General features: G+C 41.9%; 1 protein-coding gene across 4 annotated transcripts in view; it reads left to right on the forward strand.

Annotated features, from left to right (window-relative positions):
* POU6F2 (POU class 6 homeobox 2) overlaps positions 1 to 19262 on the forward strand; it is a 456399-nt gene that overhangs the window by 174375 nt on the left and 262762 nt on the right. For all 4 annotated transcript variants that reach the window (XM_075826933.1, XM_075826935.1, XM_075826934.1 and 1 more), the window contains exon 4: positions 16697 to 16925. In XM_075826933.1, the coding sequence (XP_075683048.1) occupies positions 16697 to 16925 (229 nt within the window). The remainder of the gene's footprint in view (positions 1 to 16696; positions 16926 to 19262) is intronic.

Consider the following 19262-nt stretch of genomic DNA (forward strand, 5'->3'; position numbering starts at 1 on the left):
CAGGGGGAACTGTATGGCGCTATCTACAGAGGGGGCTGTATGGCGCTGTCTACAGGGGGAACTGTATGGCGCTATCTACAGGGGGGCTGTATGGTGCTATCTACAGAGGGGGCTGTATGGCGTAATCTAGAGGGCGGAATGTATGGCGTTATTTAGAGGGGGGGCTGTATGGCGTTCCCTATAGAGGGAGCTGTCTGGCGTTATCGAGAGGGGGGACTGTATGGCGTTACCTACAGGGAGTCTGTATGGCGTTCCCTACAGGGGGGGTCTGTAGGGAACGCCATACAGCTCCCCTGTAGGGAACGCCATACAGCCCCCCCTGTAGGGAACGCCATACAGCGTCCCCCGCCTGTAGAGAACGCCATACAGCGTCGTCGTCCCTGTAGGGAACGCCATACAGCGTCCCCCCTGTAGTCAATGCCATACAGCGTGTCCCCCCCCTGTAGGGAACGCCATACAGCATCGTCCCCCCTGTAGGGAACGCCATACAGCGCCCCCCCTGTAGGTAACGCCATACAGTGTCCCCCCTCCCAAAAAAATGCGACCTACACTGTGCTAATAAAAGACATGTATCCCCTATCCACAGGATAGGGGATACATGTGTGATCGCTGGCAGCGATAGGGAGAACGGGGGACTGAAAGTCCCCCCAAGTACTCCATGACTAACCTCTAACTTCCGGCGTCTGCGCAGCTCTGTAGAAATGAATGGAGCGCTGGTCACGCATGCGCACAAGCGGGACCGGCGCTCCATTCATTTCTACGGAGCTGCCGACACAGACCCCGGAAGTCCGAGGTTTGTGATGGAGAACTTCAGTCCCCCGTTCTCCCTATTGCTGGCAGCGATCACACATGTATCCCCTGTCCTGTGGAGAGGGGATACATGTCTTTTGCTTAATGGCAGAGCGGGGAGATACCTCCCTGCTCTGCCGTAGTGATCAGTGGCGTCCCGCTGTAGCAGACATAGCGGCAGCTAGCGGAGCTTCCGGCCATGGTGGGGGCCCGTGCCGGCGGGCGACACGGGCCCCCTCATGCCGTGGGCCCCGTAGCAGCCGCTACTGCTGCTACGGCGGTAGTTACGCCACTGAAAAAGGACATAATATTATTATTTTTTTATCACCCTGCACTATTCTGCTACACCTCTTGTTTATCTGTGTGTTCCATTGTGATTTTTCAAAAAAATTCTGAAAAAGTTTATAGAGTGGAGCTTGTGGAATAGTTGTGTGAGGGCTTGGGTATATATACTGTTGGTCAGAATGTCAGCTATCAGCATGTAGAGGGAATTGTTAAATGGGTTGTGTGTGATTAGCTGGAAAGACCACATTTTTCCATACACAGCTCCAATTTTTTGTATGCAGTTGTATTGAAAAGAATAGGTCTACTGTGTTTTCCAATACAGTTAAGGCAAAGGTATACCAAAGTATATCAGCAGAACATATGCCACAAGGATACTCTTTTGGTGTACATCTGGCTAATTATTGGCTATGGGCATGTTGGACGTGTGCAAATGTGTCCTCCCTTAACTTATCTCTAAACCTGACATCTCAGACTGGGTTCACACGACCATGTTACGTCCGTAATGTACGGAACATATTTCGGCCGGAAGTCCCGGACCGAACACAGTGCAGGGAGCCGGGCTCCTAGCATCATAGTGATGTACGATGCTAGGAGTCCCTGCCTCTGCGTGGAACTACTGTCCCGTACTGAAAACATGGTTACAGTACGGGACAGTAGTTCCACACAGGGACTCCTAGCATCGTACATTACTATGATGCTAGGAGCCCGGCTCCCTGCACTGTGTTCGGTCCGGGTCTTCCGGCCGAAATACGTTCCGTACATTACGGACGTAACATGGTCGTGTGAACCCAGCCTCAAGATGTGTCGCACGAGATGTTAAACAAACATGTCAAAAAAACAAGTGCTATTCATGGCTATCCTTCACCCATAGAATCCCATGTTAATAAAAACACATATAAGTTTAACGTAAAAAGGTTTTTACTGGATTGCACGAAACTTAAACTTAAAGGGGTTTTCCAACAAGAGACATTTCTGACATATCCACAGGATATGTCATAAATGTCAGATAGATGCGGGTCCCACCTCTGGGACCTGCACCTATCTCCAGAACTGGGCCCCCTAAACCCATTCAGCTGCTCTGTGTTGGGGCTGAATGAGGTAAATTCCAACCATATAAAATTTTTCAAGGTCGGAATTTACCTCATTCAGCCGCAACACACAGCAGCTGAACGGGGTTTAGGGGGCCCCGTTCTGGACATAGGTGCGAGTCTCAGAGGTGGGACCCGCATCTATCTGACATTTATGACATATCCTGTGGATATAGCAGACAAAGAATGGCGACAGCACACTGCGAACACCAATACAACCTAAACCACTAAATATAAATAAATATGCATTACTGCTAAATCTACTTACAATAGGGAGGTTCTTAGTGCACATTTTGATCAAAAAGTGTTTGCCCACTTGCCACAAAAAGGCGACCTCTGTAAGGTGGGAACCTACGCTGCACATACACCCAGAACTGGGACTAAGCCTACATATATATCTGGGGATGGTAGGAACCAGCATTAAACTAATTAAAATCACCCAGGGCAGAATGGGAGGAGTGCAAGAACAAAAATGGAGGCAGTCACTAACCCCACATATATGGATACCATAAACAACACAAAAGTTTGAACTGCACATTCCAACAAAATGATACAAAACGTGTATGCAGGTGCAAGAACGCCCGTGACTGCAAATATCCTGTGGATATGTCATAAATGTCTCTCGTGGGAAAACTCCTTTAACGCAATTAAAGAACATTGAGGGTACATAAAGACAAGACCTGTTCTGAACCTGGTCTTCATTATAAGAGGAAAATAATCATCAAGGGCAAAATGTACTGTATTTCCTATATTATTATAAATGGCCCAAAAAGATCTAAAAACCGCAATTTGATGACAGATTCTCTCTTTCTATCCTTCAGTGATGCGGTTTTGCTTTATATACTACATGCTGCATGTCTAGGTGGAGGCAGGTATCAAGGACCCAAATCAACAGTAGAAGGGACCCCATTATAAATGCACTATGTATCCACTTGCTGCGTAAATGCGCATGTGAGGTACACTATCCACAACTTTGCACACACAATTACAATGCAGGACTTCCAACACTTTTTCCTGTTATTCGCACAGGTGTTTGACTCATTGACTTCATTCTTCCGTTCTATCATTTTATAGAGATACGATACCATTAACATTTCCAGTTCTTTTGGCAAAGAGAATAGTGAACTCGGTAAAAAGTTTCTACCCAGTAATAATAAAAACAAAGGATAGCTGATGGATCCCATTAAATTCTAGAAGTTTTGTTAGAATTTATTAGGCTTCTATTTCAGTCTAAATCATAATCTAAAAGTATGGGCGATGAAATAATAGGATATGATGAGTAACTCCATTCAAAATGTAACATTCTGTTTCTGGTGGAAATACATTACCCTTCTATACATCTATCTTATTGATTTGCATAAGTACCCAAGTAAAAAATTCTGTATCCACATTGATGAAACAATATTTGGCAGATCCCTAACACAAGCATTACTACCACCATGAGATCTTTGTTGAGATAAGGCTAAGCAAATACCCCAACCAGAGCTTTTCTAGAAGTGTGGTACACAATATTAAATAACAAAGATATATGTCCTAGCTGTTATCCATTAACAAACGTTGGTGACTAACTAGGACTGCAAGGCCTGCAAAGGAATACTGTCTTATATTAAATCTTCAGAAAAGGAGTTAAACACTGAATTCAACACTTCAAATACTGTTGTGGGCCCTCTAGATGCATAAAACTTCAAAAAGACACGTTACAATTCAAACGTCAATGGTATAAATCACTTGTTCTCATAAACAAATTGATAAATCTACATATACCCTACTTGCTGGAGGTGTCTCTCACAGGAAGGATTTTATATCCATATCTGGTGAGACTCTGTGTTAATAAAACCCTTCTGGTCCAAAGTCAAGGGCGTTATTATATTTATAGGTCAGCAAGCCCCCTTCCTTAACCCCCTACGTCAATATTTCTAAACATACTCCCTCAAAACCAACTCCCTAAACTCCCCTTTAAGGGGTTATGGTTTAGAAATGGTACTGACTGCTGAAGCCATGGTTCCTTTATATTGGTGCGATACTGAAGCTCCAATAATCTCATACTGGGTAAAGAATGTCTCCCAAATGTCTAGGCTGGGGGAGCTATGTTATGTAGAACAAAGGAAACCCAAAAAATAACAAAAAAGTAAACACTGGCATCCATAGCAACGTTTCCTTCAGAATTATAATATAATTTATATCCTAATGTTACACCCCTGTACCCTTTTGGAATGAATATTCTTGTGCCAATTTACACCTCCACTTAATCAATAAAACACAAAAAGCCTTTATTTAGTCCCCAAATAAAGGGAAGTAATGCATAATCGTTCCCATTTTGTTAAATGAAAAAACTCGCTTTCTTTGACTCTTATGTATTTTGCACACTGGACAACCTGTTAAATTAATGTTGTTTATGTTGTATGTTAATTCCTATTATAGGGGCAGCTACAATTAAGGATCATGGACTAAATGGCATTTTGAACAATAATAAGATCCATTTTTATGCGTTTATGAAAAAGTAACTCCAGGCATAATAGAATATTGTAAAAAATTAAATAAAAAGATCAAATTAAAAAAATACATTATCATAATTCAAAACACACGGATCTGGGATCTGAAAATATCCCTGTTACCAGCTGGATGATACATTTAAGTTAAAGGACTATCTCCACTGGACAAACCTTTCTAAGAAAGCAGCTGCTCTGATGATCACCTGATCACTGTGGGGCTGACTTCTTTAACCCACAGTGATCAGCTGATATAAAAGCGCAAAAAAAATGGCCATACTCACTTGATACAAGGGCAGGTTAAAACAACACTTCCCAACAGGATGCAGACAAGCGACAATTGCTATATATAGGGAAATTCCACAGGTGCAAAATACTGATAAACAGTCACTCTCACGCCTAATATTCATGAGGGGGATGGCTGCTTAGTATTATCATTGCACACAAATAAGGCTTCCACAAGTATGCCAGTCGCACAATAACGTGTATTGCACCGTGCTGGCTTACAGCCTATTAGTTATGCCCATAGTATTCCATCAGTCGGGCTGGCCACATTAAGCACTGACAAACTATTCTCACCCAGCATTACGAGGCTTGGCTGCATCCTGAAAAATTCTATCAATGATAAACATGAGTTATTGGTTGATATTTTGCCAAAATAAGCAAGCTCACAACCCGTATCAAGGACCCTCACCATCTTTCAAGTCCCTACACTAGAACTCTTCACTCTCTATATTTAAACACAACAAAAAACGTGACATATATTTACTATGGCTGCTTAGTATTATCATTGCACACAAATAAGGCTTCCACAAGTATGCCAGTCGCACGATGTACCCCCTTTATGACATTCAGGGTTTATCCTGGAGAACATTTAGAGGAGCTTTCTGAGTAAAATTTGTAGAAAAACAGCAGCACTGGACAAAGAAATGCTTACTGTCTACTTTTTGGTGATCTGAGTAAAAACACTAATGACATATTATTAGGTTAAAGAGAACCTGTCACCAGTAATTCAGCTATTAAACCAGCAATACCTGGTGGTAGTGGGTGAAAAATTATTTCTATGTAACCTATAATTGTCTTCTTAGTCGGCTCTGTAGCTTTAGTATTCAGTTTTTTAGTTTTCCCACACCGTATGCTAATGAGCATAAAGGAGTCATATCTTCATTTGAAAAGAGTCAAATCTTCATTTGAAAAGAGTCCTATCTTCATTCCTCAAGTCTTACCGAGTTTACCTCGCCTCCTTACTTTTGATTGACAGCTCCTCGCCTTTCCCCAGCACACTAAATCCTGCGCTTGTGCATTGATATACCCTCCTGGTGTGTGCGTACAACGGGACACCGGATTATTACGGTAAAAGGCACAAAATGTTCGTAGACCGTTATTTACAGTGGCAGGAGGAGTTTAGGAGAGGGGATCACGGTAATTAACTTTTGATAGCAGCGGCCAGTGAGGGATAAGTAAAGTTCAATAGGTGAAATGCTGGTGACAGGTTCCCTTTAAGTCCGATCAGTGGGGTTCTGACTGCTGTGATCTATGCATATCGCCAGAAAAATTGTTGTGAAATTTTGGCTCCTATTGGCACAGCATACTTTTTTTTGAAAGCTGTACAGTTGGCCCACTATAGTCAATGGTCTGACACGTGGCCTGTTCTGGTGATTGACCAGAGGCAAAGTGTTTCAACCCCCAACAAGTAGACATTATTTCTAGCAATATTCCATCAATTACTTTACTGAGGAAACCCCTTTAAGATAATACAATGGCCAAAGTAAAAAATGGACACAGGCTGTATTATTTTTTATGTTTATACCATGGCGTAAATGTGGGGTAAAGTATTTTTCAGTTAGGGTATGTTCACACGGCCAAATTTCAGACGTATACGAGGCGTATTATGCCTCGTTTTACGTCTGAAAATACGGCTCCAATACGTCGGCAAACATCTGCCCATTCATTTGAATGGGTTTGCCGACGTACTGTGCAGACGACCTGTTATTTACGCATCGTCGTTTGACAGCTGTCAAACGACGACGCGTAAAAATACAGCCTCGTCAAAAGAAGTGCAGGACACTTCTTTGGACGTTTTTGGAGCTGTTTTCTCATAGACTCAAATGAAAACAGCTCCAAAAACGGACGTAAAAAACGCATCGAAAACGGCGCGAAAAACGCCGCGAAAAATGCGAGTTGGTCAAAAAACGTCTGAAAAGCAGGGTCTGTTTTCCCTTGAAAACAGCTCTGGATTTTCAGACGTTTTTGTTGACTACGTGTGAACATACCCTTAGAGACCGTGCAGGCTGTGGAGAGAAGTGGCTCTGTGTTCTCCGCTTTTATAAATTAACCTTACCAATATTCACTTGCACAACTTAGAAAACTTGTTATGAAATCATTTAGTATACTTGTTCTGTACTCATACATATTTAGGCCAAATGCTTTAGTGTGTGAATATACAATGATGTGTCTCATGCCTAATGTAATGCATGTTATTATGACACACTCTTCTTGTTCTCTTGCTTGACTTTGTGATCTCAAAGAGTAAGCAGCATCGTTGAAAAGACAGGTGAATGTTGAATGGAAGCATCTCAAGTAGATTAAGATCTCCTGGGGGATTTTTGAAATCATATTGCTTTTGGCAATCATTAAATTTGTATTATTAGCTCTTGAGTTCCCACAAACTAAAGAATGTTTGTGTCAGATGAAGGCATGTGTGTAGTATAAAGACAGGAAAAGCTCACATTGTTTGAAAGTTCTTTCTAACATCTGCAGTTCAGGAGTTTAGCTTCTAGGCATGGGTAGGTCTTCGGGTCAGTTCACACAGGGTTTTTTGTCATGCAGAAAAAAATCTGCAGATTTTTAAATGCCAGCATTTTTTGTAAGGTTTTTTTTTTTTTTGCATTTTTGTGCAAGATCTGCGCCAAATAGGATAAATGGCGCCCTGTGCGATATTATCTTTCGGCGTCCCACCCCATCATAAAAAAATGCCCCATAAAAAAAGTATAATGCCCCCACTGTGTAATGCCCTATATAGTGCCCCCACACAGTATAATGCCCCTTTAGTGCCCCCATACAGTATAATAATAATAATAATAATAATAATAATAATAATAATAATAATAATATTATTTAATATAACATATTATAACCCCTTCAAGGACACAGTATTTTGTCCTCTAATTGTGCCCACACAGTATTATGACCCTAAGTGCCACACAAAGTATATTGCCCCCTGTAGTACCCCTACACAGTATAATGACCACTTAGTGGCCCCCACAGAGTATAATGCCCCCCTCCCCTGGCTGCCATACACAGCCCCCCTTGTAGATTGTGTCATAATCCACCTCCTCCTTGTAGACCATGCCATAATCCCCCACCTCCTCCTTGTAGAGAGTGCCATACAGCCCCCCACCTCCCACGACAAAGCTGCTCCACGTCGGGATCCTTGCCCAGGCCGGCATGATCCTGTAGCCTAGTACAGAGTTTCCCAACCTTTTCGAACTCGAGGCACCACTGGAAAAATAAAATTTCCTTAGGGCACCTCTACTAAAAATAGTTTAGAGAAAGACGGAAAATGGCTAAAAATAAGCACTACACTCGTAGGGTATGTTCGCACAGTGTTTTTTGTAAAGCAAAAAAAATCTGTCTCAAAATTCCTGAAGGCAGCAGATTTTGAATTGACAGCGTTGTTTGACCTTTTTTTTTGTGTTTTCTTTTAAGCCGTTGAAGCTAATGCAAAAAACGCAGGCAAAAAAGCACCAAACGAGCGCCGCAGGTATTTTCTGCCTCCTATTCATTTCAATTGGAGCTCAGAGGTGGAAACCCCTTGAGGACCATCAGCCCTCCACTCACAGTAAAATGACCATCAGCCCCGCACTCACAGTAAAATGACCATCAGCCCCCCACTCACAGTACAATGACCATCAGCCCCCACTCACAATACAATGACCATCAGCCCCCACTCACAGTAAAATGACCATCAGCTCGCCACTCACAGTAAAACGGACATCAGCCCGTCACTTACAGATTCCCCCTTTAGATAGTAGGTAGTGCCACACAGCCCCCTTGTAGGTAGTGCCACACAGCCCCCTTGTAGTAAGTGCCACATTCCGCAGAATTTACAGTAGCAGCAAAGTGAATGAGATATAGAAAATCTCATGCCCACGCTGCGGAAAAAAAACGCAGTGTAAGGTTGGATTCCCACAGTGTCGATTTTGCATGCGTTTTTTTTTAGCCAAAGTCAGGAACGGAACCTAAACAGAAGAAATATATCAAGACAGACCTTATAGGTGTGCTCTCCTGGTTCCAATTCCGGATTTGGCTAAAAAAAACGCATGCAAAATCTGCTGCAAATCTTCACTGTGGGAACCCAGCCTAAAAATTAATAAATTGACCTGCGATGTGGAATTTAAAAAGAAAAAAAATCATACTTACCCAGAACTCTCTCCTTCTTCCTGCAGTCCGCCCTCCTGGGAAGACTTTTCCTCTCATGTGACCGCTGCAGCGTCACATGGCCTGCAAAGTCAACTTAGGAGGCCGGACTACGTGCAGGAGAGAGCGAGGGGGTAAGTATGGATGGTTTGTTTTTTTCCACAGCGGAAATTCTGGCCGAACAATCGCTCAGCAATGTGGTGTGGTTTTTCGGACAGAATGTACTGTGGGTTCCAAGTCGGATACACTGTGTGATTTTAATGCAGCGTATCTGACCCGTGGAAACCCGGCTTCACTGTTCAACCCCACTGATTCTATTCCCTGTTTGACCACTCTTGAGAATTCAATTGGTGTGCTTTCAAATTAAAACGAGTTTCACTTGTATTTTTTTTTTTACAAAAATTCCTGATGGAAAACTTTATTCTCTTTGGGACATATTCCCAATTCAAAACTATAGCCTTCTCCCCTTTCTGGGACATATTCCAAATGGAAAACTTTAGCTTTCTTCCCTCTCTGGGAGACACACTAAAGAAAGCTTGATTTCCCAACCTTGGTTTCTATTACTACTTGTGCTAGGTAAGATGTGAATTGTACACACAGGTTGATTCTTCCTTAACAGGGTCTCTATTATCTAGCATTTGTAATATGTGATAAAATGTTGTGTCAATGTTAACAAGAGAACATGATCTTTCTGACATTGTGTAGTTCCAAATATTTTGGCTATCAGCTGCTCATGTGAACAGGAGGGTCAATCCGCTATTGAAATCCAGTTCTGGAGTCAGCATTTGCAGCAAGGTGCTGGCTACAATAAAACACTTCCTCAGTGGGAAATCAACTCATTGACCACACATTGTAAGACACAGCTTGCGATAGTTGCAAAATATGCATTTTGTGGGAAGATTATTATAAGGACTTTTGTTTTTTTATCAATATTGCGTTTAGTCACAATATTTCTAGACCTTTTACAGAAGTTCGAAACAAAGGCAAAAGTTTTATTATTTTAAGCAATGGCATAGGGTCTTGTAGCAAAACGTGGAATGAAGTTCCATTCCACCATGACCACCTACATGAGTAACTAAGACCAGGATATAAAAAGCTGATGATTATTTTGGTTTCCACTGTGATCCACTTTTCCTCTTTTCCTTGATTTCCCAGTGATCTAACTACAATTTTTTTACTGCTCTTCCACCCTTCCCTTCATTGCTTGCACCTCCACTGTGATGGTCCACCTTAGCTGCAATGCCTGCTATCCTGGTAGTTACTCTTAGGGCATGTTCAGACGTGGCAGAATTTTTCCGCTGCAAATGTTGGTACAGATTTGGGGCAATTACGCAATGAATCTGCACCAACATTTGCATATTTGACAGGTAATTCAGACATTGCAGATATCACAGCGGACTTGCCACAGATTTCAGTTTTTGCATTGCAAAGGCTGAAATCCGCAGTGAAATTCCGCTTCTTCTCCACAATGGAATGACAATGCTGCGGAGGGGAAATTCTGCACCGCAGCCTGATTTCCGCAAAGTAATTTTCTGCAACGTCTGAACTAACTTTCTTAAAAATGTATAGAAAGAAATAAAAAAAACGGCCGCTGGAGAATTCCACTGCGGACTGTCCACAGCGGAATTCCACATCAATTCTGCCACGTCTGAACGTGACCTTATTAGGGGCAGAACAGCTCCTGGAATCCAGTGCAAAAATCTGTCACAAGGCCCCCCCACCTACCATTACACATTATGTGTACTAGGTTCCTGGACATGGTTCGTTGGTGAAGGGATTTATTCTGAAGGAATTATTACCCTATGATGAAGTCAATTGGCTTCTACCTTATAGAGGTTTTTTCTTCATCTGGATCGACATTGCAGGAGAACAGGTTGAACTACATGAATTTATGGGTTGTTTTTTTTTAACCCTACCTTGTTACTATGTTAAATGCAATTTGGTAAAAAAAATAAATAAAAAAAAGCCCTACTGATGCCTACATATATAAATGTCTCACCTGTCTTATGTAAGCTTTTTACAGAAATTCCACTGATGTCATTTTCTGCTTATTTTATCCATTGTCTTGATGAGTTTCTCAAATAATAAGTCTAATAAAATAGGATGCATAAACAATGATCAATATATATCTATGGGATGATCCATTATGAACTAGTGCTTGCACTTCATTTTATCACTGAAGTGAACATTAATTATTTATAGCTCTGCAAACTTACACTAGGGGTCATTAATGGCATTGTCCACGGTCGTAACTATTATTGATTTCTTTAAGATTAAATTAAGGCTGTATCTTACATATAGAATACGTCGTCATGACATTTTAAGATTGCAGTTAATGGCATATGACCAAGTGACGAAAAAAAAGTGTGAAAACGACACAAATAGTCAATGTAAAAATATAGTTGTGAGCGCCAATTACTTTAACAGTTTAGACAAATTTTTTCTTTAGGCAGGATTTTCTGTATAAAGAGGGCTTAAAAGCGACATGTGTTACATGTAGGTTAGTTAATGTAATATAATGGCGTTACCACCTGTATTTTGTCATTGCGATAAATTACCACATTGGTGAGATTTTTTACTGTTTTTCTCGCCATTGGTAGTATAGATCCGACTTGCAACAAATTGGAGCTAATATACCTCAGTCTTAACTTGGAGCATGGCATGCTATGTGACTGCTCCTCTTTCCGATGGTCTATAACATGCGGCCCCTGAGGCTGTCATCTGCGGCCTGTAGGGCACCAAAGCTCCCAAGACATTCTCAGGACAGTAGAGAGCAGGCCGAAGGAGGAGTGCCACAAACACAACCTGTAGGAAGTGCAACACCCCCCCCCCCCTATTATCTACAGAGGGCACTGTGGCATTACCTACAGAGGGCACTGTGGCATTATCTACAGAGGGCACTGTGGTATTATCTACAGAGGGCACTGTGGCATTATCTACAGAGGGCGCTGTGGCATTATCTACAGAGGGCGCTGTGGCAGTATCTACAGAGGGCACTGTGGCATTATCTACAGAGGGCACTGTGGCATTATCTACAGAGGGCACTGTGGCATTATCTACAGAGGGCACTGTGGCATTATCTACAGAGGGCACTGTGGCATTATCTACAGAGGGCACTGTGGCATTATCTACAGAGGGCACTGTGGCAGCATCTACAGAGGGCACTGTGGTATTATCTACAGAGGGCACTGTGGTATTATCTACAGAGGGCACTGTGGCATTATCTACAGAGGGCACTGTGGCAGTATCTACAGAGGGCACTGTGGCAGTATCTACAGAGGGCACTGTGGCAGTATCTACAGAGGGCACTGTGGCAGTATCTACAGAGGGCACTGTGGCAGCATCTACAGAGGGCACTGTGGTATTATCTACAGAGGGCACTGTGGCATTATCTACAGATGGCACTGTGGCATTATCTACAGAGGGCGCTGTGGCAGTATCTACAGAGGGCGCTGTGGCATTATCTACAGAGGGCACTGTGGCATTATCTACAGAGGGCACTGTGGCATTATCTACAGAGGGCACTGTGGCATTATCTACAGAGGGCACTGTGGCATTATCTACAGAGGGCACTGTGGCATTATCTACAGAGGGCACTGTGGCAGCATCTACAGAGGGCACTGTGGTATTATCTACAGAGGGCACTGTGGTATTATCTACAGAGGGCACTGTGGCATTATCTACAGAGGGCACTGTGGCATTATCTACAGAGGGCACTGTGGCATTATCTACAGAGGGCACTGTGGCATTATCTGCAGAGGGCACCGTGGCATTATCTACAGAGGGCACTGTGGAACTATTTACAGGGGACACTGTGGCACTATCTACAGAGAGCACTGTGGCATTATCTATAGAGGGCACTGTGGAACCATCTACAGGGGACACTGTGGCAGTATCTACAGAGGGCACTGTGGCAATATCTAAAAGGGGGCTACCCAATCTTGACATTCTTGTGTCTGCCAAACGCTGCCAACTGAGCAGCCAGACTGCCTTTAGCGATACTTAACCCTTTAGTGACCAGCTTATTTTAGACCTTAATGACCAAGCAATTTTTTACGTTTTTCCATCGTCTCATTCAAAGAGCTATAACTTTTTTATTTTTGCGTCGACACAGCTGTATAAGGTCTTGTTTTTTTGCAGGACAAGTTGTATTTTTAATAGCACCATTTTGGGGTACATAGAATTTATTGATTAACTTTTATTAACCTTTTTTTGGGAGGAATAGAAAAAAACATCAATTTCGCCACTCTTTTTTCGTAATAAATCTATGCAGTTTACTGTGTAGTATAAATAAGATAACTTTTCAGTGGGTTGTTATGATTGCGACGATACAAAATTTTTATGTTTTACTACTATTACACAGTAAAAACACTTTTTTTTCAAAATTATTTGTTTTTGTGTCTACATATTTAAAGAGCCATACCTGTCGATGCAGCTGTATGAGGACTTTTTATTTTGCAGGACGACTTGTAGTTTTTATTGGTACCATTTTGGAGTAGATGCGACTTTTTGATCACTTTTTATCACATTTTATAAGGCAGGGTTCACGGAAAACAGCAATTCTTGCATTATTTTTTTTACAGCGTTCGCCGAGCGGGTTAAATAATGTAATAACTTTGTAGTTTGGGTCGTTACAGATGCGGCAATACCAAATATGTGTAACTTTTTAACATTTTTTTTTGTAATAATAAAGCATTTTGTAAGGGGAAAAAGTGTTTTTTCATTTTTTTTTCACTTATTGCTTTATTACTAACTTTATTAAACTTTTTTTTTACTTTTTTATTAGTCCCACTAGGGGACTTCACTATGCGATCTTTCGATCACTTTTATAATACACCGCAATACTTCTGTATTGCAGTGTATTACTTCCTGTCCGTGCAAAACGGACAGGCATCTGCTAGGCCATGCTTCTGGCCTAGCAGGCATTAACTCAAGGCAGACCTGGGGGCCTTTATTAGGCCCCCGGCTGCCATAGAAGACACTGATACCCTGCGATCTTATCGCAGGGTGATGGTGGGGTGAAAGAGGGAGCTCCCTTCCTCTCTCCAAAACAACTCAGATGCGGTGCTCGCTATTGAGCGCCACATCTGAGGTGTTAAACGAGTCAGATAGATACTGATATCGATCTCGCCTGTTCGAGCAGGGCTGCTCCCAGGTCTCAGCTACCTCTGGCAGCTGAGAGCTGGGAGATTTAACGACTCCCTGCTCTGTTAATTTATTCCGATGCAGTGCCGTGAAAAGGCGTATGCATCAGAATAAAGCCGCAGTGAAAAGGCGTATTGGCGGTCACTAACGGGTTAAACTGGATTGTTAAAATAAATGGAGTTGACTCACAAATTTCCATTAATTTTAAACCTAGCGGTATTATTATAGTAATATAGTATTGTTATATTAAAGTAGTATTATTATAGTAGTGTAGTAATGTTATATTAAAGTAGTATTATTACAGTAATATAGTATTAAAATAGTAGTGTAGTATTATTATAGTAATGTAGTATTGTTATAGTAATGTAGTATTATTATAGTAATGTAGTATTATTATAGTAATGTAGTATTATTGTAGTAATGTAGTATTGTTATAGTTATGTACTATTATTATAGTAATGTAGTTTTTTTATTATAGTAATGTAGTATTATTATAATGTAATATTGTTATATTAGTTCAAGTAACTAATTGATTAAGAATACTTTTGTATTGTATCCATTTTGAAAGTATTACGGCCCATCAACTTCACATTTTTTCTATGTGCGGCACATTGACCCAGCCGAGTTTGAGACCCCTGGTATAATGTGTATACATAAACGTTAGGTAGAATGATTCTTCATCTAAATACTTTGTATAATACGTATGAAGCAATTCAAGAGACTGTTGTATCTTATAAGAACATATGTTATAGTTCAAAATTACAGAATATTATGTATATAACATCAATATATTTAGAATATCTATCCAGAGATTGTCATCGCTTACATCACTCGCAGTACCCAGTGGGGCTCACAATCTAATTTCCTTATGTCTTACACACACACACACACGCACACACTAGGCCCAGTGTTATAGGACGTCAGTTAGCATATTAGTATGTTTTTTAAATGTGCATAAATCCTGGAGTACTAAACTACATGCAGATGTTGCCATTGGTTTGTATCAACCCCAGGACCACAGAGCGTCAACAGTGATAGCCATTGAGCCACCATGTTGCCCTATTAAAGCCTTTAGATCCTATGACCTGGCTTCTTGGGTACAACAAATAATACATCTTTGCTGTAATTTCCGAATAGATTAGTAAGTTATTATTAAAGAGGTTATCTAAAATATATGGTGGGGGGAAACAGGATCTGTTATTGTTTCATGGGCATTGTCTGGTATTGCATATCATCACCATTCACTTGAATACCAGACACAGCCCATGAAAGAAATTTTCTGAAAAATAAAAATCTCCAGACAATTTTACTCCTGAGCACCCCTTTAACTGAGTGGGGCAGATTTATCTATGCATTTAGGTCAGTTTTCTGGCATACAAGCATAGCTAAATATGGGGTCCTTGTCCTACGAATGTGTCTGAGAAAAGTGAGTGCTGAGCGAGACTCATTTAATAAATAATTTCGATACCTTTCGATCTAGAAAAATGTCAGAAAACAATGCCAGGTCTGATCTGGCATTGTTCTAAGAATGAATCTGGCAGCTGGGGAGATACTGGCGGTCTGTAAGTACCATGCACCAGTAATAATAAAGTTGCCCAAGTATCTTGAACCAATACCCTATTGCCTGTTGGTAGATATTGCCCAGGGGATTAAATTGTTATTTTAGAGATAGTGGTGGCTTTCTAAAAACACAGCATCTTAGGCTATGTTCACACGGAGTATTTTGGGGGAGGAATATCTGCCTCAAAATTCAGTTTGGAACTTTGAGGCAGATATTCCTCTCCCTGCACGCCGATTTTCGTGGCAATTATCGCGCCGTTTTTCGCCCGCGGCCATTGAGCGCCGCGGGCATAAAACAGCGAGAAATACGCTTTCTCCTGCCTCCCATTGAAGTCAATGGGAGGTCAGAGGCGGAAGCGCCCGAAGATAGGGCATGTCGCTTCTTTTTCCCGCGAGGCAGTTTTACTGCTCGCGGGAAAAAGACGCCGACGCCTCCCATTGAAATCAATGGGAGGCGTTCTCGGGCCGTTTCTGCCGAGTTTTGCGACGCGGTTTCCGCGTCAAAAAACTCGGCAAAATACCCCGTGTGAACATAGCCTTATGTTCTTATTAAACAGAAATGGATAGGAAGTGCCTTGTTTGTGAACTAAAGTAAAATGTATCCCATGAGAAGGCATGATATATTTGTATAGAGATTGGTAATTCATATGTCTTGTGTTTATGTACTGTACGCTATTCTCGCAATACATTGTCTGCAAGTACTAAACAATGGCTCAAGCAATATATGTTTTTTATGTACTTTATTCACATCTTCTGCTTTATTTCTTGCATTTGCAGTTCAGTATACTGTAAAGAACATTCAGCCAATTGATAAAGTAGAAAGCTTTATGAAATTGTTTTCAATGTACTATGGTATATTTTTCGGTCTTCTAAGCCATATAACCCCATACTTGCTTAACTCAGATTTATATTTATTTCTAGCCACTGCTAGCAGCACAACAACTGGCATCAGCTGTAGCTGGAGTGATGCCAGGGGGTGCTCCCGGCCTCAACCAGCCAATCCTCATCCCATTTAACATGGCCGGACAACTTGGGGGACAGCAAGGACTGGTGCTGACATTGCCTACAGCCAATCTTACGAACATTCAAAACCTGGTGGCAGCTGCAGCAGCAGGAGGAATAATGACTCTGCCATTGCAAAATCTACAAGGTAAGTCACTATAGCTGATGCATAATTCACCAGAAGAAAACCTTGGCAGTAGGACTGCACCACCAATGTGTGCTGAGCTGAAACCACCTAATTTATAACTATTCCTAAACTGGGGGCAGTCAGCCCATCCACAGGGTTCATACATAAGCTTTATTCCACTCACTGTTTTTGAACTGGATGGTGGTGTAACTTATCTTTCCATGGAGCGCTAAGACCTCGCTTCAAGTCAGTTTTTTAAAAAATGTTCTCCAACTTATAGCTTATGTACACCGTTGAATGGAATATGTTTTTTTCATTTTTAATCATTTAATGTTTTTTTTATTGACTTTTAGTTATAAAAATAGTTTTTCTTTTACTTTTTACGACACAGCTTGACTCAAGTTTATCAACCTAGTTGTTAGCAATATCAGGTGGATCTTGTGTGTCAGAGACACGCAGAAGCCGCTCTGGGCCAAGTCGTCAATTCAGGTGAACTGACAGGATCAGCTGAGAGAGAACAATACAACTTCTATGTTTACAGGATACATAGATGCTGTATTGTAAAAAATAAAAATTTAATAAAAGTCAATTACAAAAGTACTTAAAACCACCAAAATATTGATTAAAGAGGACCTGTCACCTTCCCAAAAAAACTGCAGTTCACTTCTCAGTTAGATTGCAGGTGCCTCGCAGATTCTGATGCTTTTTATTTTTTTCTTCTAGCCCCCACAGTTCCTGAGATATCGGGGCCGTTCGTTTTGGTGTATGATATGCAAATAAGGCCTTTGAGTGTAAGACCTGTCACTTGATAAGGGGTAACCACCCACTTGACAGTCAAAAGCCCCATTTGCATATGATACATACACCAGAACTAACGGCCCCGATATCTCAGGAACGGTGGGGGCTAGAAAAAGTTAAAAAAAAGCGGCAGAATCTGTGAAGAGCCTGCAATCTAAGGCTGGGTTCACACGTGGCGGAATTTCACTTAAATTCCGCTGCGGACACTCCGAAGCGTTAATCCGCAGCGGAGCCGTTTCTGCATTGACTTCCACTTCTATTTAGAAGTGTTCGTTTAGACGATGCGTAACATTCCGCTGCGGAGCATAGGCTGCGGAGCGGAATTTGGTGTCCGCAGCATGCTCTGTCTGTTGCGGAGCAGTGGCGGACTCATGGCGGAATTTCTCCATTGACTTCAATGGAGATTCTAAGTTCCGCAATGAAGTCCGCAGCTGTCATGCACATGTTATGTGTGCTGCGGATGCGTCTTGCTTTTTTGCCATGACATTTCTTCATTCTGGCTGGACCTATGTATTTCTAGGTCTACAGCCAGACTGAGGAAGTCAATGGGGCTCCCGTAATGACGGGAGTGTTGCTAGGAGACGTCTGTAAATAGTCACTGTCCAGGGTGCTGAAAGAGTTAAGCGATCGGCAGTAACTGTTTCTGCACCCTGGATAGTGACTACCGATCACAATATACAGCAACCTGTCAAAAAAAATATAAGTTCATACTTACCGAGAACTCCCTGCTTCTGTCTCCAGTCCGGCCTCCCAGGATGACGTTTCAGTCTAAGTGACGGCTGCAGCCAATCACAGGCCAAGCACAGGCTGCAGCGGTCACATGGACTGGCGCGTCATCCAGGGAGGTCGGGCTGGATGCCGAAAGAGGGACGCGTCACCAAGACAATGGCCGGTAAGTATGAAATTCGTTTACTTTCACTAGGGAAAGTGCTGTCCCTTCTCTCTATCCTGCACTGATAGGGAGAAGGGAAGCACTTTTCCCGCAGTCCGCAGCAGCTAGTCCGCATCAATTTACTGCACATTTTGTGCAGATCCGCAGCAGAATCTGCAACGCAGATTCTGTGCGGCATTGATGCGGACAGTTGCGGAGGAAATCCGCCACGTGTGGTCATGCCCTTACTGAGATGACAGCTGAAGTTTTTTGGGCAGGTAACAGGTTATCTTTAAATAAAAAAAATCCATCAAAAAATGTACATCATTTTTAATGTCTGCCCAAAGTGGCAGTAGATAAAGTGGTGGTTTAAATTCTGTCCAGCCTCCTTGCCCCTTCTCTCAATTTAGCAAAGTGACACATCTGGTTTGGGCTGAAAATCTCAGTAATCTGAGACAGACTGGTTGCTAGGGTCAACCCCACTGAATAGAATTTGGCTGTTAGACAATGTGTCCTTGGCAACCAGACTGTCAGACATGATTCCAGCTATCAACAATGCAGAGTATAAACGGCTTGGCAGTAGTGAAGCCATGTCATTCCTCACCTCAGGTTGTGGTCCTAATCAGATGTTCGCGGATATATATATATATATATATATATATATATACATATATATAAGCTTTGTCAAA

This window comes from Rhinoderma darwinii, chromosome 5, assembly GCF_050947455.1.
Source record: "Rhinoderma darwinii isolate aRhiDar2 chromosome 5, aRhiDar2.hap1, whole genome shotgun sequence".
Classification (NCBI taxonomy): domain Eukaryota; kingdom Metazoa; phylum Chordata; class Amphibia; order Anura; family Rhinodermatidae; genus Rhinoderma; species Rhinoderma darwinii.